At 39.6% G+C, this 26593-nt stretch overlaps 1 protein-coding gene across 1 annotated transcript in view; it reads right to left on the minus strand.

Moving 5' to 3' along the window:
* Nucleotides 1–24675, minus strand: part of LOC144634666 (carbonic anhydrase 2-like) — a 27781-nt gene extending 3106 nt beyond the window's left edge. Inside the window, exons 1-6 of the mRNA XM_078493689.1 lie at nt 24514–24675; nt 24384–24425; nt 22576–22910; nt 22015–22107; nt 21464–21530; nt 20513–20691 (exon numbers count right to left, since the gene is read on the minus strand). Of these exons, the coding sequence (XP_078349815.1) occupies nt 20513–20691; nt 21464–21530; nt 22015–22107; nt 22576–22910; nt 24384–24425; nt 24514–24568 (771 nt within the window). The 5' untranslated portion in view covers nt 24569–24675. The remainder of the gene's footprint in view (nt 1–20512; nt 20692–21463; nt 21531–22014; nt 22108–22575; nt 22911–24383; nt 24426–24513) is intronic.
* Nucleotides 24676–26593: the final 1918 nt, after the last annotated feature.

Raw genomic sequence — 26593 nt, forward strand, 5'->3', positions numbered from 1 at the left:
ACTGACTGACACACACATGTAAATTAGGAGTTGTGGCACAAACCGTGACAACTCGCTCGGCTCGCCCAGGCTCGCCTCGCTCCTTGTCACAATTTGTGTCCACAACTCCTAATTTACATGTGTGTGCGGAACGCAAGACGCCTTTCTTACCCCCCTCGCGAAACGAGTTGCAAAAAAAAAAAGACGTTTAATCCCAGAAAACTTAAGAAAAAGAAAGCTGCAATCTTTATGCAAAGCATGGTTAAAACTAACAAAAAAATCGGGAAAGCAGGCGTGGAAATGGTAAAAAAAAGGAGGAAAATGTGAGTGGCTTTCACATTCCTAACTTCCTGAAGCAGATTCGCCGGACCCGACAGTGTACCAATCGTTGTATGGCGCCATTGTATTAAATTACAACCAACCTTTAATTGCTGTGCCAGAAATAATTCCTATTGAACAAATGCTCTTATTGAGTAAACGAAGATGGGAAGAGGGAGAACTGGAGAAATTAACTTGAATGTAAAGAAAAACTTGAAAAGATCTCGTGGAAAAGCGTTTACAACCTACAAAAAAACTAAAGAAAATGAAAAACAAATAACAATCTTTTTAACAGACGAGCTGATTGAAAAATTAAAAAAATTAGACAGCAGTGTTGTCGCAAACGTTTTAACAAGCTAAACAAAACTTGCACGCTCCGGTGAGTGCATAAATTATTGAGTAACACAGGAAGCCATTGTTTACCCTGTGCCAATTGCGTGGGAAACCCCCTTGACGTAATCTAATTGGTTTTTTTTTTCATTTTGAATATTTTTAGCCGGAAAACAACTCAAACTCTTTGTATGTGTGTTTTGAGAGCTATGATTTATTCAACAACAATATTTAATTTGACTAACATGTAAATATACCGTGAAATATTGAGCTAAGAACTTTCTAGAACATAAAAGAACAATATAAGATCACGGTAAGTTTATTCACCAGGCGTCATTACTATTTTTAGTTAATAGGTTATTTCCCGATGTAATGACGTCTTTTGTGACCAATCACAGTTAAAATTATAACTTTATATTATTCACATAAGCTTTTTTGTATTACACAAGCAAGTATGGCCGATGTATAAAGACGTTTATCAAACCTTCATTGAAAAAGAAGCAAAGACACAGCTTACGGACATGAATCATTTGGAAACGACAAACGAGGATCCGATTTTAATATTTCATATCAGCTATTCGTGCCGAAGCAATTACTGACAACAATCAGATGCTTGGTCGTGAAGTTTGATCACAAGGTTAAGTATATCGGATGGCTTACGCCGTAACCTGAATTGACAAAATTATTTTAGTCACAGGCCTCAAAACGTCATCACTTTGAAATTTCAAATGGGTTACGCTGTAACCCGAATTGACAAAATTAGCCAAGTTCTCAACCTTAAATATTCCGCCGTTGTCAAGGAACAATTTACCTTGGATACCGTGGCCATAGATGTCCGCCGTTGTCAAGAAACAATTTACCTTGGATACCGTGGCCATGAATGTCCGCCGTTGTCAAGGAACAATTTACCTTGGATACCGTGGCCATGAATGTCCGCCGTTGTCAACGAACAATTTACCTTGGATACCGCGGCCATGAATGTCCGCCGTTGTCAACGAACATTTAACTTAGCAACTGAATAAAATTATTTTACTTAACACACTTGTAATGTTTATTGATTGCTTATTATATCATTAAAAAGCTGTTGATTTGCATAAGGCTGACGCTGTGGGGCATTCACCCACACACAAAAAAAATTTGCATGCATTGTTTAGACAAGCCCTTGACTGTGGGGATTAAATCAAGTGTTTATTTTTTTTCTGATTTCGACTCGGCTGAAAGTCACTTTAAGCACGCTTTAACCTTTTATTTTGCCTCGTTCAGGCAAACAACAACCTCTCTTGTGATGTCTCGAACATTTTTTTGCAACTCGAACGACAATGCTTCCATCACAAAGTAAACGACAAGATGAGCGCAGACAATCATTCTTTTATAAAATGAAAAAATGTTTTATTGGACTGAAATTTTATTTCGAAATGTCGGTGGCACTTTCGAGAAGTTTTTTTTCCAATCTTTTGCGTTCTTCTCTCTTGATTTCTTCCCGAATTTTTCCGATGTCTGGCTGGAGTGAATTTGTTTGTTTTTTTGCAAAGTTTGAGCGTAAAGTATCTTTAAGTTGGCGATATTTTTGCATTTCTCGTGTGATCAGTTGAAACTCTTTGTCAGAAACAAGATTATCATTCAGAGCTTGTGAGACAGAGCTGTTTATCGAGTCATGTTTTGCAACAGCCAGAGCGAGGATTCTTGAGTGCTTATTAACTTTACGTTCAAGCTTTTTGTTGATAACTGACAGGCCAGTGGAAGCTGCGCCAGATATACCTGCTACTGCTGCAACAGGCACGCCGATAACAATTCCAACACCAGTAAGTGAAGTCGCAACAGCTACAGAAGACAGAGCTGCCGTCACGGCGCCAAGACAGACCACGGAATAGTGAATAACTTTCCGGACTTTTTTATATTTTTTTAACACAAGCCTGTAATGCTCAGCTTCAGCGGATATTTCTTTTTCAATTTTACTTATTTCAGTCAGCCGAAAATTCTCGGCATTTGTTGGGAGGCTTGGATAAAGTTGTGTTTCTTCGCGATCACCATAAGCAGGGGCACTCGGGAGCACATTAGCAGATGACATGGTCTCGTATACATAAAAGTTATTTTTGTATTTAATTTAATTCAATTCCAACTCATATGTAAGATTTGTGCCGTTAAAATCGAATGGCTTTCCATTCTCATCTCTAATCGAAAGAGTCAGAGATGATACATTTTCTTCAGCAGAAACGTCGCGCAAGACGTTAAAATGTGTATTTTGGTAATAAACTTTTTCATACGGTTTTCCACGTATGTCAAAAAACGCTAAAAGGCTTGATGGCTTACCATTTAGCAAGCTTTGTTGCTTGTCGATAAGGTCACAGTTGATGAAGTAATTTTTAGGATTTGAAACATTATTTACCTCAATTGTTTCAAAATATTCCTTTTCAATACTTGCGTAATTCTCAAACCCAGGCAAATTAAAGAACTTAAGAACGCCTTCGCGTTAATATCAACTATACTTGGAAATAGGCCAAAATGAAATTCCCTCAAACTCGGCCTGAATAAAGCCCTAGGGGCACTAGTTACAAAAATATCAGTTTAAGATCAATCGGTTAATTTTTGATTTTTTAACAATTTTTTTCTTCCCAAAGCCCGAAACCGGACAAAATCGAACACAAAAGTAGGGTCAATTCGGAGGCTTCTCCAATCGAAAATAAAACTTTTCATTGAAACGAATTTCATATCGTATTTGTACCTCCATTCTACTATCTTTAGAAATAATTAGATCGCAATTTGATAAGAAGGCAAATATTTTACAAAATTTTGAAAGTCGCTACCTCAAGACAGCTAAAAATAGGCCAAAATTTACCATATTTTCAACTGCTTTAAAAGCCTCCTGGTACATCGTTTTGCCCAAAACGGCTTAATCAGCCTGAAAGAGCATGTTTTTAACTACAAATCTGTGAAATAAAATTTTTGGGTAATTAAAATCGCGAGCGCTGAGGCGGCGAAGTAAATGCAGCTATCTTCCTAAAAACCCGACCTTTGACCTTGCCGCAACGAAACCGCTAATAACGAGTTGTGACAATCTTTTCCTTATTTTGCGTAGGTTTCTTGTTTTATCGGTTAAAAACATGTATTACGTGATGAATGCAATCTTACTTGATGCATGAAACGCCCAAAAGTCACATATAGACTTCTGTCAGTTGGACAAAATAAAGCACTTCGTTTATAAATACGCATGCCGAAATTTAAACTTGAACGAATTCAATATTGAATTTGGTTTATGCGTTAAACTAGTTAAATCACGGCAATACCCACCTGAATATTCATATTCACAACGGTGCCATATCCCTGGAATAACGTTGAAAGGGAGCTCAATCAAAACTTTGCAATGTTTGCGACTGATACTAATCGAATTAATGTTAAAATTGTCACGCGCTGATTGTTCATCAGAGGAAAACGAATGTATTGTTTCCACGGGCAACCCCAAAATAGTCACTTCCGTTACATGAGCGATAAAGTTTTTTTTTCATTATAGGCTGTCTTAAGGATAAACAATATAAAACCTCACTTACAAATTATTTTCTTATTAAGGGACCGTTTTTTTTTATCTAAAGTAAATTAATTTGAAATTGGTTTACGCTGGAATTTACACAGAATTATTGACAGGTGTCACCAGTTTTCAGATAAATGTTCATTTCAGTATCGAAACTTGCGAGAAAAAGAAATCTTCTTTTAGTTTTCTTATTGAACTGTGATTGCATTTGTTGACATAAGAGAAAAAAAGGCGAAAAGTTTAAAGTAAGTAAGTAAGTACGTTTACTCGAAAAAATTATTGTGTGCGCTCGTTGGCTTGCTGTAGATACGCAAAACATGTTGGCGGTGATTGTGGTTCGAGTACAGAACGACAAGCGAACGATCATGATGAGTGTGTACGACTAGCTGAATGCTGTAAAGATATCAAAGGCCACCTAAAAACTTGCTGTGTTTCTGATTCGTCATTAAATTCAGAGGCAACACTTTTGCTGGCTAGGGCGGGTAAGTGAAACTCAAGTTAATGCAGTTCTTACATTGTTTACATAATCAATTTTATTTTATTTTGTCTCTGGACATTTTGTTTTCATCTTTCCCTGTTAAAGGTATATTTGATGAAGACGAGTCGAATTTAAATCTAACAATTTGCCCAAGACACCGCGACGCATTTGGGCTAAGGTGGCGAAAAAACAGAAAAACCTGCTCAATTCCGACTTTATGGGCAGCGCATAGAAAACCTAATGTAAAGGGGGGAGCGAGGGATAACACTTGGGCAGTCCCGTTGCCTTTACAAAGTCAGCACAGTCATAATCCCTGTTGGTTCAAGTAAGTTTTTAAAACTTCTTGTGAGAAATGTTTCGACCTTCACTTTACCCTCACCCGTTGTTTGATAGCCTGTTCCAGGCGTTCGGTTAGTTGGGAAACGGCAAGAGAAAAAATGGGGAGGGGTCTAAGGCGAGGGGGCGCTCGCTCTCCTCCCCGCCCCCCTCCCCTTATTTTTTTTTTTCGCTCGCCGTTTTTCGCGCTTCCCAACTAACCGAACGCCTGGAACAGGCTAGTTGTTTGATTGAACGCAAATTTAAATATCCTTTGGTCTCGTCACGCCTTCCTTCCCACATTGGGGAGAAAAGATTGCGTGACGAACTTAAGGATTCAACGAAGGGGCTTTCATTTATTAGTGCTTTGAAGCCAATCTGAAAAATTACTCATAGTACCTTACAAATAACACCCACCTACCAATCCCTTTGATTGGTGAGAAAAATGTCACGTCCCCCATTTTATTTATTGTTTTGATGTAGTATTTTCCCAATAGTGTGTTGTCATGCCCCCCCCCCCCTCCCCGGGTTAAGCTTCCCAAATAACATAAACCCACATAAACACACACACACTTTCGCTACTCTCCTCTGTGTACCATTAAAGGAAAGCGTTTTGTTTTTAAATGCTTGAAAAGGTTCTCCGATGTGGGTGGGGCGGGGCGCGGTGGATGGAGTGTAATTTTTGTATCGACTCGATTATGGAAAGTCTATTTTACACTGTATGAAACGTGTGAAATGGGTAGAATTGTAAATTAGAATTTTAGGTGGCCTTTGATATCTTTACAGCATTCAGCTAGTCGTACACACTCATCATGATCGTTCGCTTGTCGTTCTGTACTCGAACCACAATCACCGCCAACATGTTTTGCGTATCCACAGCAAGCCAACGAGCGCACACAATAATTTTTTCGAGTAAACGTACTTACTTACTTACTTTAAACTTTTCGCCTTTTTTTCTCTTATAGCAACAAATGCAATCACAGTTCAATAAGAAAACTAAAAGAAGATTTCTTTTTCTCGCAAGTTTCGATACTGAAATGAACATTTATCTGAAAACTGGTGACACCTGTCAATAATTCTGTGTAAATTCCAGCGTAAACCAATTTCAAATTAATTTACTTTAGATAAAAAAAAAAAAAAACGGTCCCTTAATAAGAAAATAATTTGTAAGTGAGGTTTTATATTGTTTATCCTTAAGACAGCCTATAATGAAAAAAAAAACTTTATCGCTCATGTAACGGAAGTGACTATTTTGGGGTTGCCCGTGGAAACAATACATTCGTTTTCCTCTGATGAACAATCAGCGCGTGACAATTTTAACATTAATTCGATTAGTATCAGTCGCAAACATTGCAAAGTTTTGATTGAGCTCCCTTTCAACGTTATTCCAGGGATATGCACCGTTGTGAATATGAATATTCAGGTGGGTATTGCCGTGATTTAACTAGTTTAACGCATAAACCAAATTCAATATTGAATTCGTTCAAGTTTAAATTTCGGCATGCGTATTTATAAACGAAGTGCTTTATTTTGTCCAACTGACAGAAGTCTATATGTGACTTTTGGGCGTTTCATGCATCAAGTAAGATTGCATTCATCACGTAATACATGTTTTCAACCGATAAAACAAGAAACCTACGCAAAATAAGGAAAAGATTGTCACAACTCGTTATTAGCGGTTTCGTTGCGGCAAGGTCAAAGGTCGGGTTTTTAGGAAGATAGCTGCATTTACTTCGCCGCCTCAGCGCTCGCGATTTTAATTACCCAAAAATTTTATTTCACAGATTTGTAGTTAAAAACATGCTCTTTCAGGCTGATTAAGCCGTTTTGGGCAAAACGATGTACCAGGAGGCTTTTAAAGCAGTTGAAAATATGGTAAATTTTGGCCTATTTTTAGCTGTCTTGAGGTAGCGACTTTCAAAATTTTGTAAAATATTTGCCTTCTTATCAAATTGCGATCTAATTATTTCTAAAGATAGTAGAATGGAGGTACAAATACGATATGAAATTCGTTTTCAATGAAAAGTTTTATTTTCGATTGGAGAAGCCTCCGAATTGACCCTACTTTTGTGTTCGATTTTGTCCGGTTTCGGGCTTTGGGAAGAAAAAAATTGTTAAAAAATCAAAAATTAACCGATTGATCTTAAACTGATATTTTTGTAACTAGTGCCCCTAGGGCTTTATTCAGGCCGAGTTTGAAGGAATTTCATTTTGGCCTATTTCCAAGTATAGTTGATATTAATGCGAAGGCGTTCTTAATAAGACTTCCATTCAGTCCAAAAGCTTTTAAATTGGGCTCTTTTGCTTTTATTATCAATGAACGACCTGCAATGCCTTTTGTTACAGAAAACATGTTTTTCTCTGGAAATCCTTTTTCAAAAATACTCCCAATGTCATCGAGTGAGAAGTTTCCTTGCCGTATATAACGCGCCTTCTCTTCCTTGTTCACTTGTTTATAAAAAACTATTCCATCCTTTTCCAAACTATTCCAGCTGTTGTAAAGAGAACAACTTAAAAGCCGGATATAGCTTGGTTTTGGAATAGGCTGGTCAAAATAAACAGTGTTCGGATTTTCTTTTGTGGTAACAGTCAGCACAACCATTTTTATATTAAATAAAAATAAAAAATGTTTAATATAAAAGAGGACCATGGATGCAAAAACAAGAGATTTTATGAAGTGGATGAAAACCCCAGAAGCAACTACAATTTCTAAAGCGGCAAAAGACAATGCATGGAAACCTTTTCTTGCAAAATATCCAAACGCTGACCGAACAAAATTTGTTGCACAGGTTGAGTTCGCGTACAACCACACAGCAACGGCAGACATTTATTACAAGGCAGGGCAAGGCCATTTGATAAATGTTTTTGGCTCTGACAGCAAATATTGGAGCCCAGAGATGAAAAAAGCACTGGGGGTGAATCAAATTTCAGGCGGTTTTCCACAACAGCTGTCACCAAGCGGCGCAAAAGGCTCATCTTTGCCAATTCCCGCGGTTGGATTTCACGAAGCCGCACCGAGTTTGAAAAAATATTTAACAGCCAAATAAACATCTACGTCACACCAGACCAATATTTCACAACGAAATTAAGAGAGATTTTTCAAAAAACAAAACTGAAGCATACATCAGGAAAAGAGTCAAAAAGGTGGCTTGCTAGCCAAAATATGGGCTACTGGCCTCAGCAACTTAACTTTGCTGTTTGGTGTGCGACAACAGGCAGTGGGGTAAGCCGAGAAATTTTCGATGAAGAACACTCATCTCTTAGCTTGCCACCGATTGTGCGAAATTTTTACCTTTTTCACGTTTATTTCACGATAAGGCGAATATTGTTTCAGATGGGGGGGATTCAGAGCGTAAGCGCCTTGCCTGGCGACCCAACTTTTAGCCAGTTCGACAACAAGTACGACGTGGCTTCGTACAAAAGAATATGTGCTGAGTTCGGTGTCGACCCGTCAAGCGATTTCCGTTTCACAACAGGCGCAAACCACGGACTTGGTAACGTTTATATCTGGATTACTAACATTGGACCAAACAAAACTGGAGCAAAATACCCCGATTACGATAAATTTTTGGACGAAGGGGGAGCTGCAAGCAAAGGTAACTTGATTCAATACATCGAGCCAGACGACGCTGCATATGCACAGGCAGACTGGTTTTGTCCTAACGGCACTGAAGGGCTTACTCAGGCAGGTTTGTCGAGAGTAAACCAGTCGATAGAGGCTTTTGTACACTGTATTCTCGGTTCGCAGGTGAACGTTCGAAGTAGCATACTTGGAACAGGCGGCCGTGCAAAGGAAGCGCAAAGTGAGTTCCTCGTGTTGGTTGAAGACGCTATAAGGCAACCTGATCTGGCAAAGTCGGTCCAAAGATACCAACTAGCCATCGACGAAGCTAAGGTTCGGCTTAACCTTGCAGTCTGCCCAGGTGCCTGGCTGATGCCCGCTCGTATGGTGATAAACACAGAAAGCGTTGTTGGCTACAATAACCAGCTTAAGCAGGCTGTTGTTGGGATGAAATTAGGAGTGAATGATGAGGTTAATAAAGCTACAAAAAAAGTGGGCGCAACAAGTATGAGCGGTGGGCCATCAAAAGTTAATAGACCAACAAGTCATCCGTCAAACCCGATTCACAAAGCTGCAAAAAAAGAGCCGGCGCCACATACGCCTTCAGCGGGTACTGTGACAAAAACAGACGAAAAGCAGAAGCCAGACACTGAAGATACAGCACACGAAAAAAACAAGACCTACCTTATTGCTGGTGCCGTTATTGTTGCGTTTGCAGTCAGCCGAGCTCTTTGAGGGTACCCAAGGGGCAACGGCGCTTCGCGCCCTCTAGCGCTTAGCGCTCGCTTCGTTTTGTAACTCGCTCGATAAGAAAGATAGCAACACCGACAATCAAAAGCCAAGCATTCTTGCCGAGGAAGCTGATCACCTGGCCGGCCGTTCGAAACACAAAACTGGCGATCGAGCCAAGGAGGCCCGGCAGAATACTTGCAATTTTTTTGCCAAGTGTCTGAAGACCGTCACCAACACCTTTTGCTAAACCTTTTAAACCGTTTGAGAGAGAACTCAGAATTACGCCAATAGTCGTGCCAACGGCAAGCAAAACTGCTGTGACGGTGAAGCCATATTTTTTGAAAATCGCTTTTACCTTTTCTCTTAATTTGTCTGTTAAAGACAATCTTTCGATCTCTTCTTCTCTTTCATTTTCTATTTCATTAATTTCTTGATTCAAGTTATCAACTCTTTCGCGAGCTTGTTGTCTTTCCGCTTGTGGCCTGTTTTCGTCGTTTGCAATATCTTCTTGTTCATGTCTCTCTTGTCGTATTTCCTCTTCCCTTTCGAGCCTTTCTTCTTCATGTTGTTGGAATTCTTGTAAAGGTATTGTTACCCCAATCACAGGCTCGTACTCTACTTTTTTCAACCGATCTAATTCTTTCTGTAGATCAGTGCGCCTTTCAATTTGTAGTTTTGCTCTTTCTTTAGCTTTTTTTCTTTCCTCCGGGCTTTCATTGTTATCTTCTGCTGTTTTTTTGTTGTTATTGATGCCTTCTGAAAGACCTCTTATTTCATTTTCAAGAGTTAATCGACGACTTGGACCAAGGGCTTTTAAAACTTCTTTGGGAAGTCTTATATTTATCTGGTATTCTTCCTTGCCTTGAATTTTGGTTGTTAAATTATAATAAGGCTTACCTGGTTTAATTAACCCGACTTGCAGCCTTCCATTTTCATCTATTTTGTATTTAATCTTTGATTTGTCAGCTGATGGAAACTCTTTGTCAAGATAACTCGAAGCAGTGAAGGTTGTTGTCGCACTATCGTCGGGGATTTCAGGAAACATCGTTGTTGTTTCGTCTGGTCTATTCATCGTGGTAGTTCTCGTTGGTATTTGTTCGCTTGGTCCGGGCGTTGATGCCCCTCCAGGTTGGAATGGGCCTGTTGTATCGCTGTCATCGTTGTCATTACGGTCGTCAGGGTTGCTGTATGTTCCAAAAGAGGATCTCTGTCACCAAAGCCACCTTCTGCCGCCATGTTATATTAAATAAATACATTTTTTAATTTAAATATACAATGGCTGTCGTGAGCGAAAGACACCGACCAACGTTCGAAGAGAAAACACCAAACGCGCTCAAGGCAGACAGAGTGCGACATCGCATTACATTTAACCCGAATAAAGCGTCTCCAGAAGAAATTCTGAGAGTTGCTGTGCCAAAGCTTGAAGAAGGCGTCGTTCTCGTGCCAGGCTCCCTGGCTCTTGTGTTCAACTTGACGGTGAGCGGCCATGCCAACAACTTTCTCGTAAACAACGTCACCCGGGCGCTTGTCTCAAGGATGGTGGTCAAGTTTGCAGGAGATACTCTGCAGGATACGAACGCTTACGACGTCTACAAACTTTTCGAGGACCTTTTTCTGCCGGTAGAAAAGCGCAGCAACATGTTTCTTGAAGGTATACAGTCCGAGGATTTATGCAAAATCCGTTCAAACGCTGGTGACAAAAAAACCTCAGGAGTTGACGCGGAAAAGAAGCTGGCAGAAGTTTATGGAAGCAAGTATCGTATCCCGCTTGATCACGAGATTTTGAGAGACCATGGCGTGTTCTATCCGCGCGCACTCGCAGACGAGCTTGTCTTCGAGATAAAACTGAACAGTCCAAATGTGGTTGTAAGAGGAACAGATTCATCAAAACTTGGGTATGAGCTAACTGACATCCAACTCGAATACGAGGCTATTTATCACAAAGAACTTGCAAGAGAAGTAGAAAGCACTTACATTAACGGCAAAAGTTTCTTTTACGAGCATGTGCATAATTACAAAACGATCACAGTAAAAAAAGCTACTGACACGATAATAAACGAAAGCATTAACGTCCCAAAGCGCTCCTTGAAGGGACTTCTACTTCTTTTTCCTGAACCCCACGCCGCAGGTGCAAGAGATACAGAATCTTTCTTTAACCCTGACATAACAAATGTAAAAATCAGCGTAAACGGCGTTCCAAATAAGGTGTACAGTCAGGGCGTTGAAGGAAGAGACATGTGGGAGGAAGTTCTCAGGTTCTTTGGCAAAAACGCAGACCAAAAAATGTTTAATAACGCCACAAAGTTTTATGCAGAAAAAAAGTTCGGGCTTTTCATTGACCTTCGCTCCATGAGCGACAACAACATGCACGGCAGCGGGCTCCGCTTGGTGAACACAAAGGATGGCGTTAATTTAGAGATACAGAGAACAGCCTCAGGATCAGGGAATGTCAAATGCTACATTTTCGCTATCGCTGATGCACAATTTTCTATTGTAAATAAAGAATTAGTAAGTGTTGAGTATTGATATAGCTTTCGCAAAGCGAAGCATGGATCCTGCCAATATACCCTTCAACGCCCTCATTGTGGGACCAACGAACTCAGGGAAAACAAGATACGTGGTCAATCAGCTTTGTGGCCCTTTCCGAGGCAAGTTTGACTACATCGTGCTCATCTGCCCGACTTTCGAGCACAACAAGACTTATTATCGCTTTGCTGAGGAAGATATTCGATTTTTTGTTTTCATTTGCGAGCAGCACGAGGTGGAATCTTGGTTAAGGCTTTCAAGATTTCTTTTTGAGGGTACGAACACGCTTATCATCCTCGACGACTGCGCTGCTTCGAAAGATGTAAAGGGAAGAACAGGGGAGTTGGTCAATCTTGCTTTCTCTGCTCGCCACGCAGGCTTGAGCATATGGGTGTTAACTCAAAAAATGACAAGCATAACAGCCTCATTCCGCGAAAATGTGGCGGCAATCGTTTTCTTTTACACCCCCTCTGCCAAGACCACGAAGGCAATCTTTGAGGATTACGCTGGCGAACTTGCCAATGAGGATTACAAAGAAATCATTTTAAAGCTAAAAAAAAATAAGTTTTCGCATCTTGTCATTTCTCGTCGCCACCCTTACGGCACAAAATTTTCTTATTGAACATATTTTTTAGAGTAATAAATGGCTGACCCGTTCGCAACTTCTCCTCCCGAGAGCGTCAAGGGCGCTGCAAGTGAACAAGAATTAGCTTCCGTAATGGAACTGCTAGGAGCTGAACCAGAAAGTACAGAAAGCGCTATGGCACTCATTCAAGGCCCTGACATTCCTGCTTTGCGTGAACAGCTTGCAATCCTTGTTTCAACAGGAAAAGCCAAAGAAGCAATCGGTGTGCAACTGACACACGAGCAGGTGAAGCGCTTGACAGATAAAGAAGTTGAAAAGTACTTAAAGAGATATGAGGCATACGTTGGATCCAAAACAACCGACAGCTTGATTGACAGCTTTATTTTTCTTGTTACTAAAGTCGTTGGTATGGCCGTAAATATCAAGGACGTCAATGATTATCAGAAGGAACTCAAAAACGACTACATCATCAGCAAAGAGCTGTCCACTTTGGCAGGCGGTCTGGCTTTGAAATGCGGCCGCTTTCTTGCCGTTGCAAATGCTGCGCTCATCACAACAAAGCACATTGTTTTAAACGAAGCTACAAAGTCGCACACTTCGCTGTGCGAAACCAAAGGTGCTTCCAAAGATGGGGACACAAACACTACTGAAGATTTTTCTGAGCAATGCTAAGAAAATGCTAAGTAATTACTGAACAATGCTTAGCAATTGCTTAGCAAAAAATCTTGCTGAGCAATTTTCTATTTAAATATTATTTTTTTTTATTATAAATGGCCGAGCTCGAACAAACTCCGATCGCTCAAGAAGAACAGAAACAAGTTACTTCAACAACTCCAGCAACAAAGCCTGCCAAAAATCCAAAGCGAGTTGCTGCTGGCAAGCTTGCAGCTGAAAAAACAAAACAGGCTCGTGAAGCACAGAAAAAAGCTGCTGTCGAGGCTGCTGCAATAATTGCAAAAGAAAAGGAAAAGAAATCTGCTGCTGCAAAGCGAAATGTAACACCACCGGCCGTAACGGAACCAGCTCCGCCCGAGGCTCAGCCGCAATCAAGCGGTCTCACCACAAATCAATGGATATCTTTGCTTGGTATCGGCGTTGCAATCGTTACAACTTATGTGAAACGCGAAGACATAAAAGCCTTTATAAACGAAAAAAGAAGTCCAACATTTAAAGCTCCGCCAACTCTTATAACTGATGACACACCAGTTACAGCAGAAAGTATTGGAAGGGTTGCAACGCGTTCTTCAGACACGCCTTCGACAATCCAAAATGCCATTAGACCTCGCAAACAAAGAGGAATCCGTCCGATGGATTAAAAAATTTCTTTTGAACATTTCTTTTTCATTTATTATACCGACAATGTCCCTTGGTTTTATTCTTGACAGCCTTGTTAAAGGTGCAGCTATGGCTGGTATTGCATTACTTTGGTTTGAATTTTCCAAAACTTGCGTTAAAACCGCTATTCGGGTGCAAAAGGATGAGGATACAATTTTTAAAAGAGGTATAAAAAAAACAAAAGAAGTTGAATCTGGTGAAGAAGTTGCAAACTTTGCTTCGCAAAACGGTGAAGAATAAACAAAAAAATTTTTCAATTGAATATTTTTTATTATTTTATACTGAACCGCCATGTCCGACAACAAGCTCGTGAAAACGCTCATGGATGCCGCCACCATTACAGGTCTCGCCGCCGGAATCGGCTGGGCTGCCAAAAAAGTTGTAAAAGAAAACTTCACATCCGACCCAAGCAGCAGTTTTATGAACTATGTAAAGTTCACAGCCGTCATGGCTGGCAGCGTTGCACTTAAACAGTATCTCGAGGACCAGAAAATTCTCCCCACCAATTAAAAAAAAATTAGAATAGTATAATAACAAAATGGCAAGCGTCGCGATTATGGCTGGCGGAGCTATCTTGAACGCTGCTGCTTTCATTGGCGGCAACTATCTTGCTCGAGCTTTGGGTGGCGGAGATGACGCCGCTTTGAAAGAAAAAGAAAGACACGACAAAGCTCTCGAGGCTTACCAGGCAGCTTACGCGAAGTACTCTCGCGACCGCACGAAGCTTCTCGACTGGATCGAAACCAACAATGAGATCAAACAGCAAGCGAAACAAAACTTTACGAACACAGACTACGCTTTCAAACTCTACAACCAGGCACATCCTGACAAACAAATGATTCCTCCGAAAGAACCCAAGTTCTCTGATTTCTATCAGCCAAGTGAGCAGCAGAAACAAGGTGAACTTATGTTCGTTGGCGCTGGCGCGCTTGCACTTGGGTACGCTGCCTTTCGGTTTCTTTAAACTTTTCTTTTTTTCTTGTATACACATGGATGCAAAGATCTCGAAAGTCTACTATAGCCCCCAGGGCTACTGGAAGGGAATTGCAGCGATAAAAAAATTAGCCGAGGCTGCCAAGGTTTCCGAAGATGCCGCAAAAAAATGGCTAGTTAAGCAGGCCCTTTGGCAGATCTACCTACCGGCACCACGATACGTTCCTCGCCCAAAATTCGATGTTTCTACCCCTAACGCGGTCCACCAGGCGGACCTTCTTTTTCTGCCACACGACAAACTGCCGCGAGGGCGAAAAGTTTACAAATACGCTCTGACTGTTGTTGACGTTGCCAGCCGTTTCAAAGAGGCCGAGCCTTTGACCTCCAAAGATTCAACTGAGGTTGCAAAAGGTTTTCAGACAATTTACAGGCGAAGTGCACTAAAATGGCCACAGATGCTGCAAGTTGACCCTGGTCGCGAATTCATGGGAGCTGTTACTAAAGAAATGGAAAATCACAAAACCTATATTAGACGCGGGCGTGTTAACATTCACAGAGATCAAGCTATTGTTGAACGTTTTAATCAAACACTGGCAGGGCGCCTGTTTGGTTATCAGTACGGTGTCGAGATGAACCTGCCATCTGGCCAGCGGTCGACAGCGTGGGTAAAAAGGCTTCCCGAAGTTGTTACCGCTCTGAACAACGAAGTAACCAGTCTTACTGGCAAGAAACCTGCTGCTGCAATCAAAGAAAAGGCTGTTTCGTCCAAGCCGTCCTCAAAATATACAAGACCTGTTGGCAAGAAAGAAAAAAAACTCCCCTCTCTCGTTAATGTGCGCTTCCTCTACCAACCTGGCGAGCTGGAAGGCGGCGTAAAAAGGGCAACAGATCCGATTTGGTCATTAAAAGTCTACAGCATCGAAAGGTCTGTTACTAAACCTGATCAGCCAGTGCTTTATTACTTGCACGATGGCCCAAAGCGCGGCTTCGTGCGTGAAGAATTGCTTGTTATTCCTCCAAATACACAGTTACCACCAAGCACTTAGTGCTTGAGCCCCTTGGGCTCAGAAAAGCTATAAAAGTTCTGTTTATGTAGGTGTTTCGCAAAACTTATACCCGTAAGCATTTGTATGTATCCCATCATCCGCTATCCATCGCTTTGAGTCAAATGGCGACAGCGATTTTTTGTTTACCACTATTGAATACATCTCGTGGGCATAGCTCCTCAGCATGTGCATTTCGTGAAAGCTTTCCTTGTTTTGAAAAAGTGTATCTTTGAAGTTTTTATGATCTATTTTTTTCTTTGTCACACACTCTTTTACCCCCTTTGCCTTTTTTATATTTTTTTTCTCTTCTGTCATTATTGAATACATTTTTGGCCTCAAACAAACACACTCTGAAATTAGTTTTCCTGCGCATTCGTCTTTCATTTTTCCCAACACCTTTTTGTTTTCGTTTGAATAAAGTGAATGCTCTTTTGGGTAGTCGCTTGTGTCATAATTGTCAATGTTTTTTGCCATGTCCGCGTAAACGTCTTCTGTTTCTATCTCAAGCAAAAGGCTGTCTGTGTCTGTATACAAAAGCTCGCAACGCTCCCCGTACTCCTTTTTCAGGTGGTTGTAATAAAAATCGTACATACATAACTTGCTTACGTCAAGGATGGTCATGCCTGTGTAGACCGGTTTATTAAGAAAAAGCTTACTTTTTCGCATGTCTATTCCAACCAGATCGTTTGAAAACATCACATGCCTTGAATACAATGGGCTTGCAACTAATTTTCTTATTTTCTTTTTTTCGTCGCTGCGCACTATTCTTATGTCTACACGGTTTCTTAAGTTTTCCATTGTTTTTCCAAAAACTGAGTTATTCATTAGCTTGTAAAAGTTCTTTTCATGCCTGTGTAGACCGGTTTATTAAGAAAAAGCTTACTTTTTCGCATGTCTATTCCAACCAGATCGTTTGAAAACATCACATGCCTTGAATACAATGGGCTTGCAACTAATTTTCTTATTTTCTTTTTTTCGTCGCTGCGCACTATTCTTATGTCTACACGGTTTCTTAAGTTTTCCATTGTTTTTCCAAAAACTGAGTTATTCATTAGCTTGTAAAAGTTCTTTTCAAAGACGCTTTTCGCTTCTTTTCGGAATTCTGTGTTCATCCTGATGTACGGCTCCATCCACGCCTCTTGTTCAAACTCTAAGACCCTGTGCACTTTTTTGAGTTTCATTCCCTGTTTTAGATAAAACTGCAAGTTTCGGTAATGCACGACGTAATTGGTTTTGTCTTCAAGAGTCAATACAAGCTTTTCGCTTTCTGGCAGCTTTAAATTAAGATTTTTTATTATTTTATTTTGGTAAGGTGAAAACATTTCTTTGTTTATTTTCTTTTTCTCTGGTGCTAATGGATAGCTGTTTTGTTCTTTGTGCAGCTCTTTCGGGTATTCTAAGTCCACCTCTAAAATCCATCCAGCTTTTGCAAACTCTTTTTTTGTCATTATTTCTTTTTCTGTCGGCCTAACCTTTTTCCATCTAAAACCACTTTTTGGAAGCGGCTTGCTCATTGCCCACCCGTAAAGGTTATTCGCATCGAGGTACGTTATGTATTTTTTTGGCTGGCTCGGGTCAAATCCCTCAACATAAGGGTTGTTCGCCTTTGCATATCTCTTGCTTACCATCGAAATTCCGCCTCTTATTCCCCTTTCGACAAAAAGATGCATTTTATAGTTTGTAAGTAACTCAAGCTCCACGCCTGTCTTTTTCAAGAGTGCGTCCCAAGAAAGGCCTGGCGTCGTGTAATAATTCGCGGGATCCAACTCATACTTCTCAAGACAGAGTTTTCGGAAGTTTTCAAAAACGTCGGCTAACAGGGTCACGTCTGTCTTAACGTACAAATCGTGGTAGTCGCCCAGGGTCTGGCAGCCAAAAGTTTTCCACACTTTTTGCGCGTGTTCATACTCTTCGTCTGTAATGTGCTCGTCGGCGAGTTTGCTGTAAAACTTTTCTTTTTTTGGCAAAGCTGTTCCCATAAGTCCATGTATTCATAAGGATAAATTCCCTTTTTGCAAAGAAGTTCAAAACTTTCATCAGACTTTGTTGAAATAGATTTTGTTATCTTTAATGACTCTTTCGGGGTCGCTTCTACAAGTTTTTCAAGTTTTCCTTGAAGAAAGTTCAAGCTGTCAATAAAACGCAGTCCGCCCAATGAAAATGAAATGTATTTTTCCATGTTGTTTGCGATACACCTCACCTCTTTATTTTCCTCTTTTGAAATTTTTGCCATTTTCTGCATTAAATGGTGCGCATCATAGCCCCTCAAGTTGTGAAATACAACTGGTATTTGGACCTTTTTTGGATTTATTCTCATCATCAAGTTACAAATGTTGTGCGCGGCTCCTCGGAACTTTCCTGTTATGTGGCAGTGGTCCTTTACCACATCTTTGTAGTTCGGCTGGATAAGCGGCTTGTGACAAGCTAAACAATTTTTTTGGTTTTTTGCGGCCTCTATGTGTGCTTTTTTGTCAGCTTTTTTAGCTCATAGTAATTTTTGGTATCCAGACCTTGCACTGCTTTTTTACGTCTGTAATAACATTTTTTGTGTAGTTGCCCAAAGTAATTAAGTTCTTTATTATTCCCAATCCATACCGGCAACGAGTCTAAAAAAGTTTGTTTCATTAGCGTTTTTTCGCAAATGTGGCAATCGGTTGCATTTTTGAATTTTTCCCAGTCTTCCCAAGTCATCACAAGGGGTTTTTGCTTTGACAATTCAAATCTTATTTTTTTCTCTTCACTTAAAAGGCAGTTCAAAAATACTTCAACTGCGTTTTCGCCCCTGTAAACAAAAGGCTTTTCGTGTTTGCCGTCACTCCTTACAACCGTGTAAGCAAATCCACACGCCTCGTGCTGTTCTGTCTTGTCTGTGTAGCTTTTTTTCTTCAAGTCTTCCAGTTCTTCCCCTTGTTATTTTCTCTTCTGGCGGTCCTCGGGCGTTTCGCGTTTACATCCTTGCATCTTTCTTAACAATGCCTCAAAGTCGGCGTAAATTACAAAAGGCGCTTTCATTTGTTTTTGATAGTTTTTAAAAGAAAGAGTGTTTTTGCCCTCTTCCGGCATTTCGATTCTTGTTGGCCTTCCCTTAACCCCATTGCAATATTTTTTTGTGACTCTCGAGCAAGTCTGCTCTTGTAAAACTTGTCAAGCATAACATGCAAAAGTGTTTTTTGTTGTGTGATTTTGTCTGGTCGTAGAGCAATGCGTTTTCTCTTTTTACAAAACAGTAGTGCTGGATTAATCCCGACTCTATCAACATAAGACAAATACGGGGAATGCTGTTTTCTTTTTCGCTTATTCTAAGTGGTATCACACAGTCGTCTTCCCATCCGAACACATTTATTGCAAGGCCTCTGTTTGCGCCTCAAGCCTGTCAATCTGCTTTAGTGGCGTTGGAAAATCGATTCCATTGTAGTTTATTCCGTCGTCAACTGGGTATCTGCTTGTTCTTTGCGGATTTTTCCCATCTCTTGGCGGAAATAATGCAGCTCTCAAAGCCCATTTCAAACATTCGTTATCCCTGTTTTGCACGTTAATAACTGCTTTTTTGTTTGCCAATTTTGGTGGTAAAGGCAGATAACTCCCCCCTCTCAATGGCTGATAACGCGCGACATTGATATACGCCATTTCTATTCTTTCAATTTTCCACCCCGAGCCCTTCTCTGACCAAGCCTCAATTTCTCCCTTTGCTTTTTCGATAAATCTGTCAAACTCTTTTTCGATTTCTTCTTTGGTGTTTTTTGAAAACACGTGCGGTTCTCTTTCACTGAAATAGTGGTTCATGTGTAGCGTAACTCCGTCTCTTTGTATCGAAAATTTAACTTCAAGTCCAAAGCTTGCTTTTAAGCTTCGTAAGTCATCAATTTCGCTTACTAAAAGATCATAAAACTTTTTCTTGTTTTTTCTTGCAAAAATGTAAAGATCTTTGTTGTTTGTGTCAGTTTCGGGTATGTCCATTTTCCATACTCTAAGCCATTCGTTAAAATCGGTGTGGGCGAGTGAAAAAGACAAATTTCTTTGGGGGTTTCTTTGAAATTCACGGAGGTTTTCCTCCATCATAGCTTGCAAAACTTCTGACGAATATCTTGCGGCAGCCATCTGTTGCATATACTAAAGAAAAATATTTGTTCAATTGAAAAATAAATCTAGCACACAGGTGGCGCTCTCTGTTGCTGCGGGCCGTTAGAGGTGCCGCCAACGCCTTTTTTGCAACTCGTGGCGCAAGAGGGGTAAGAAAGGCGTCTTGCGTTCCGTTCAGTCTGACTGACTGACTGACGGACCGAATGTCTGACGGACGGACGGACGGACGGACGGACGGACTGACTGACTGACCGACTGACTGACTGACTGTCTGACTGTCTGACTGTCTGACTGTCTGACTGTCTGACTGTCTGACTGTCTGACTGACTGACGCGGACGGACGGACGGACGGACGGACGGACGGACGGACGGACGGACGGACGGACTGACCGACTGACTGACTGACTGACTGACCGACTGTCTGACTGACGGACGGACGGACCGACTGACTGACCGACTGACTGAATAAATGAATAAATGGCTGACTGACTGATTGGCTTATTGACTCAGTGATCGAACGACCGAATGAATGACAGCATATCATTGGTTTAAATATCACTGAAACACAAAACAAGAAAACGAACGAATCTCCAATGAATCAAGGAAATAGCTGTCTTTTGTTCGGACCTCTCTCCAATGTTTGAAACTACTGGGTTTTTTTGTTATATGGCGCTTTTACGTGAAATTGCAAAACACAAGTAAAGAAATAACTAACTAACTTGATAATAAAAATGTAAAACAGTAAAAAAAACAGTAGTTAAATTACCTGATCCTGCGTGACTGTTACTTGATTCTTCATTACAATCCATTGCACGGTTTCGTAGCAGGGAGGGGTAGTTAGTGATCCTTTGTAAGTATAGAAAGGAGCATGCTCTTCAGCAAGGTCCGGTACAAGGTCAGCCAAGGTCAAATTGTCAGCCGGGGCATAAACAGGTATGCTTGATCCTGCAATACGTTTTATCAAATAAACGATAATGATCGGTATGGATTTTAGGAAGTAAAGCGAAGAATCAACTGTAACACTGTCTATCACCGTGCTTAGTGTGACAGTGTATTTAACACTACTCTTACAGAATTTTACCAGAGGTAATAACAGTGCTCCTAGACTTAGAAGGCGATTTTTACTTGCTTTGAGACAGGCAGAGAAAAGAAGGAAAGAATTGAACTAAAACCTAACACATTTGGTGGACTCGTATGTCCTCTAAGAAAATGAATCTGGCAAAGCACTTTGACATAGCCAAACAAATCAAAAGCTCCGATAACTAAACAATGGTAATCCTCAGTAATTAATGTTTTGCTTAAAGGCAGCCTAATAAGTTAGAAATCTCACCATATCGACTCATCTTTGTATGTTTTGTGTTTAAGATCAAATATGGACATCGTGCACTTTTTACTTTAGGAAATTCGGTTTCGGTTAGACTATAATTGTGTTTTTATGATTACCATTGCATGTCAGCTTGGTTGGAAATCGTTACTGAGAAAGGCAATCCATGTTATAAGGGACCCGGAAAATTTACTAACAAATTGAATCGTTCTATTTATGAAGCGTTGAGTGGAATTCTTAATGATCACCTTATCAATATATCCACGATAAATATTAAATTCATATGAAATTAAATGAAACCTAGGTCAACCTAGCAAACCTGGCGTCTTAAAATATGGGCGCAAAGCGTCTTTAAGAATTCAGGTTATAATTTCATACAAAACACAGACAAACCTTCGACCGCAACATCGTCCACTTGATCAACAATGCTGTCCAGTGCTGTGTTTTTAGACTTTCCCACCTGAAAAGAAAAGTAGTATTTATTGACAATGTTTAACAGTCTAGTTATTGCTAATTAATAAAAAAAACTTCATATAAGCCACAATAACGATTACAATATTTTGCTTAGAGGAACCCACGACGTACTGATGTCCACTGAGGATAGCAAACCTTTCAATCAAATTAGCAATGTTTTTGCGAGGTCACTGTTCTTAAAACCATCTCTAAACGGTATTTTTTGGTTTATTATTAGGATGTATTTCACGTGGTATTGCCTATAATTTGAAGACAATTTGATATATTTGCCGTTGTCATCAAAACATGTCATAACAAAACACGACCAATAATGTCACGACCAAAAAATATCAAGCTGGATCTGTAATATTCAAGTATCATTTACCAAATAAATCAAAGCAAAACAAACAGAAAAAAAATGAAAGTCATACAGATAAGAGAATATTAGACACATGCAAGCACTGAAACAACAATGGGGACAAAATTCTTACCTTTAAAAGTACTGAAATTGCAGCAAGACCGTCTTGTCTCTGGGCAGCATTTTCATAACTTCCATACTCTGTGTTGTAGAACATCAATTGTAACTGTGTGGGAATTGTAACATCATTAGGAACAACAAATGAGACAAAAATTAAAGACTGCTTTTTTTCTGCAGGTATTTATTTTTTCAATTAACTCGATTAAAAAATAACAAAAACAACAAGTGCATTGGTGTATCTGTTTCATTACTTTTACTTCCCAGAAAGACGGTTATGTTATCTTTCAATACAGTTAAACAAAAAAAAGGTTAATGTGTGCATTCAGGCCAAAGTAACTCATTCATGGAATGGAAGTCTATCGCAGGTTACCTACAACAGCGGTCCCCGGCAGTGCTTGAACTCCACCAACTCCATCCAGAGTTAAACTGTTTTACCTTTTTTCTCAATGCAAAAGCGGTAACGGCAGCAACAAAATAGACTACAAGCCTTGTATAACAGGGATATCGTACCATTACTAAATACAAACCTCTAAGTAGTTTCTGGTAATTAGTTTTTATTACTTAAAATTCTTACTTCTGCCGGGAAAGGTTTTCCGTCCACAGTATGCTCGGAACCTCTGTCTGTGTCACATCCAAAATGAATGTTCAAATCGTGGAGTTCAAAATTCTTGTTGTCCAAAGGAATGCCCGTCAGATTGCAAGTGCCTCTTGCATTGTCAGCAGTTAGCACTGGCTCGTATCCATTATTAAGCAGTATTCCATTAAACAGGCCTTTGTCGTTATCACAAGTGATGTCCAGCTCTCCGAGTGATGAATCTGATTCTAATTCCTTGGTTACAATGTCGATGGGTGATTGGTCGGCTTGAAGGCATGCGCTGGCAACGTTTCCCCATGCGTCAGGGCCATAAACTAGTTATTAATACAGAAGCATTGTTAAATTTACGACTATAAGCAGCGACCGAGTATATACGCCCGTAAACATCTGCTAATTCAAAATGCTATAATTAAACTTCATGTAAGTATTTTACGCATTCAAGTGCTTGTCTTCAGCCTTTTTAATCAAAATTAAACTGATGCGACTGAAGTTCAAACTTCGAACGATTTTTATGTCGAATGCGCGGTGTAAACAATTCTTCTGCGCGCTTTATTATTTTATTATTATTATTATTATTATTATTATTATTATTATTATTATTATTATTATTATTATCAATTTTCCTTCGTAAAATAGTTTTCGTTACATTTTCAGTTTTTGTAGCAAGCTCGGCAACATTATAATTTTTATCACTTTCCATAACTGGCTTTTCGTTATCTCCTCGCATTCCGCCATAAAAACCGGGGTATTTGATTATAGGGCTTTCCACAAGTTGCTTGGCAACTTTTTGGCAACTTTTTTTATTTCGAGCAACTTTTTCGCCTTCGAGCAACATTTTTCCTCTTGCGCAACTTGTTGCAAAATGAGCAATTTCCAGACCGAAGATCACCGAATATTATCCGAGTGTTGTTCAAAGGCCATGCGAACGTTTCCGAAAATTTACGAAGTTTGCCGAAGATTTTCGAAAAACATCTGACGACGTTTTAACTTTTGGCTCATTCTGCAAACACATTACAAAACTCTTCGGCAAACATAACGTCATCGATATCTTCACGATCTTTCTAAGTTAAAGGAATCCTTGTTGTTTAACAAATTTTCCTCTTTATATGTTAGTTAGATTCTTTTTTTGCTGTATAATTACATAAAACTGCTTAGAAATCTTACAATGGCAAATTGGCATATAGGTAGAGAAATTCTCTTGATTAGAAGCAGCATTTTGGATTTTTCGGAGAACTTTCGAGCAACTTTTTTGGAATTTTGGAGCAACTTTTGAGCAACTTTTTGAGAAATCTCAAGCAACTTGTGGAAAGCCATTATCGTCATCATAATGGTCCCAAAGACGCTATTGCGCCTAAAAACTCTTGACAAGGCTTCTCAAATTTAGTTGCGTAAATTCGCTCATGCGTGTTCTCTCAGTACGCGAACAATTAATAAAAGGTTATAGAGATATAATTATGTGATGATGGCAAATACAGTCATAATTTTTGGTATGCCGCACATGTTGGTCTGCGGGTTTGTTGTTACTATATGCGCACGCATTCCATGCTGCTTTTTGTTTCATTGAACCTCCATTTTTTTATTAAACCATCGCTGTGTTTTTTTTTTAATATAGTTTTTCTGAAGTTGTGTGTGATATTTTGATCAAGAAACTGGGCCCCTCTGGACACCAGTCATGTCACTGAATGGGCCACCCTGGCTAAATAAAACTTACGTACTTACTATACTTGAGAGCTCTTGTCGGCGCGGCAGAAATTGTATTTTTAAATGCGTTCAAACATATTACGTACCTGCATGATCTAGATCACTGTCACCATATTTCCACGTGCCGTCTGTGCTTGTAAGAACATTGGACATAAGTTTAGCAGTTTACAAAAATCCATGTTGAGTAAAATCGAAATTATCATAATAAAGTCTTACTTGCCAATGTCGAAATGCTTAAAAGAATCAACGCAGTGCCTATGGAAGCCATCATCTTGAGTCGTGAAGTAAACGCACTTTTTGAATGGGCAGTGTAAGGCACTAAAGCGGAATCTTATCGTAAACTGTTGGTAATCGTGTGTGATGATACTCTCAAACAAACTGAAAACATCAAAATGATGGATTAATCTCTTTTCTCACCTGTTTCTCACAACCAAAACAATAACATTTCGGTGTTTATTTTAAACAGATTTAACTAGAATTTACCGGAGATATGGCATTATTTTCATTATTTCCACTGAAATATTAAATCACAATTCCGCGGTAAAGTAATGTCAGCCGGTTAATTAATATTTTCCACGGTCAAAGCGAACAGTTATTTTGCAAAAGCTTGCTGGTGGGACTGAGAGCGTTTTCATCATGTCATTTAAATGGCATGACTTTTAGTACCACTGTACGAATCTTAATCCCAAAAATTTTCTTCTCTCCGTATTAAAGAAACGGGAAGACTAGTCAATTTCGCAAATAATTTAAAACTTATTGCCATTTTTTCAATCAGTAATTTCGTAGTCCCAGATTTATATACCATCTACCTAAAGAACAGGTACCTTTACATACGAAATTCAAAAACAACACATTATGTTTTACCTGCACAGTGAGAACACAAGATGCTATCAAAATTATATTAACGACTGCAACTTGAGAGCAATATTGCACTACTAATATGTCGTTCTAACGTAACGACTGAAATTGGTTTTTTAGCCTGGCACCAATGCGAACACTGTATCAGTCGAGCTAGCTAATCTTTAAATTACTTAAGCCAAGTCTTATTGTCGAGAAAATGACTATGTTTGCAGTTAACAGAACAATCACTTCACATGTCGTATCCCTTGTTTTGTCAACCTATCAAATAATAGGCCAGTGTAGTCGAGGAGCCTACAGTTCACTTGGTTCAAGAGAGACAATGTCAAATGTCGTATAATAGAAACTTCTTAACTTATCCATAGCGTCATCATATAAGACATGGTGACAAGTATACTGTTTCAATGAGTTTCAACCTTAATAGCACTTTAAAAACTTTAAAAATATTCTAGTATAAATTCTAATGAAGTGGTTGTTGAAAAAGAGGTATAATTCAATTCAATCTCGCAGCTTTGCTTATTTTGAAGTTTATGTGTAGTTATATCATTATTTACGGCCTTTCCCGCACTGCAGGATGCCTTCGAAGCTACAGCAAAACAACAACAGGTATTGAAAGCAAATTTAACTCCCAAAACGACCAGCTATAACTTAAGCGAATACCAACAGACTTTTTTGTAATGTTTTAATATTCTTTATGTCACAAACGGCCAAACTTAATTTTGCTAAATGTATACAATCACACAACGAAATTCGTATCACAAATCATAAAAGCTGACATGTCAAATAGTTGAAAAAATGTAGATTTAGTCACAGGGAGCAGAAAAGTTCGGTAAGAACTGATCAATAAAATACGTCTTTCCTCTTCGAAACGCAGTCTTGCGTATATTTTCCCCGCAATCAGCCCATTATGCGAACCAAAATGCACTCATTTGTGACGTTCCAATGCTTGGAATCTCAACAAAATCCGTACGATGGTTTTGACCGCCATTAGTTTAAAATGTATCGCCCGCCAACGGAGCGCCACAATCACACTAGTCCAGTCCTTGAACTCTCTCTTCCGCGCGCCCTTTATAGGGGCTGAACCTAGGCGCGCGAAGAGAGAGTCCAGGATAACTTGCATGCGCATGCGCCAGTTTTCCCCCCAAAAAATTGGGCGAAAAACCATATTTGGCAGCACTTTTGGAAACGCGCGCGCACAGATGACGAGTTCAACTACGCGACCGTGTAGTAAAGCAGGATCACCGGAATAACTTTAAAAAGCCTAGCTCTCCAGTCAGTGTCTACTAAAAGCTAACGGCCAATACACAAAAGAACATTTTTATTTGTAATTTTTATTCATAAGCTTTTATATGATTTGACTACTGTAGCTTTGACATTTTTAAACTTTTTTCCTTTTTAGATTTTTAAAATCTTACAGGACCCCTAAGATAACAGTACT

This window comes from Oculina patagonica, chromosome 13, assembly GCF_052425735.1.
Source record: "Oculina patagonica isolate OP01 chromosome 13, crgOcupat, whole genome shotgun sequence".
Lineage (NCBI taxonomy): Eukaryota > Metazoa > Cnidaria > Anthozoa > Scleractinia > Oculinidae > Oculina > Oculina patagonica.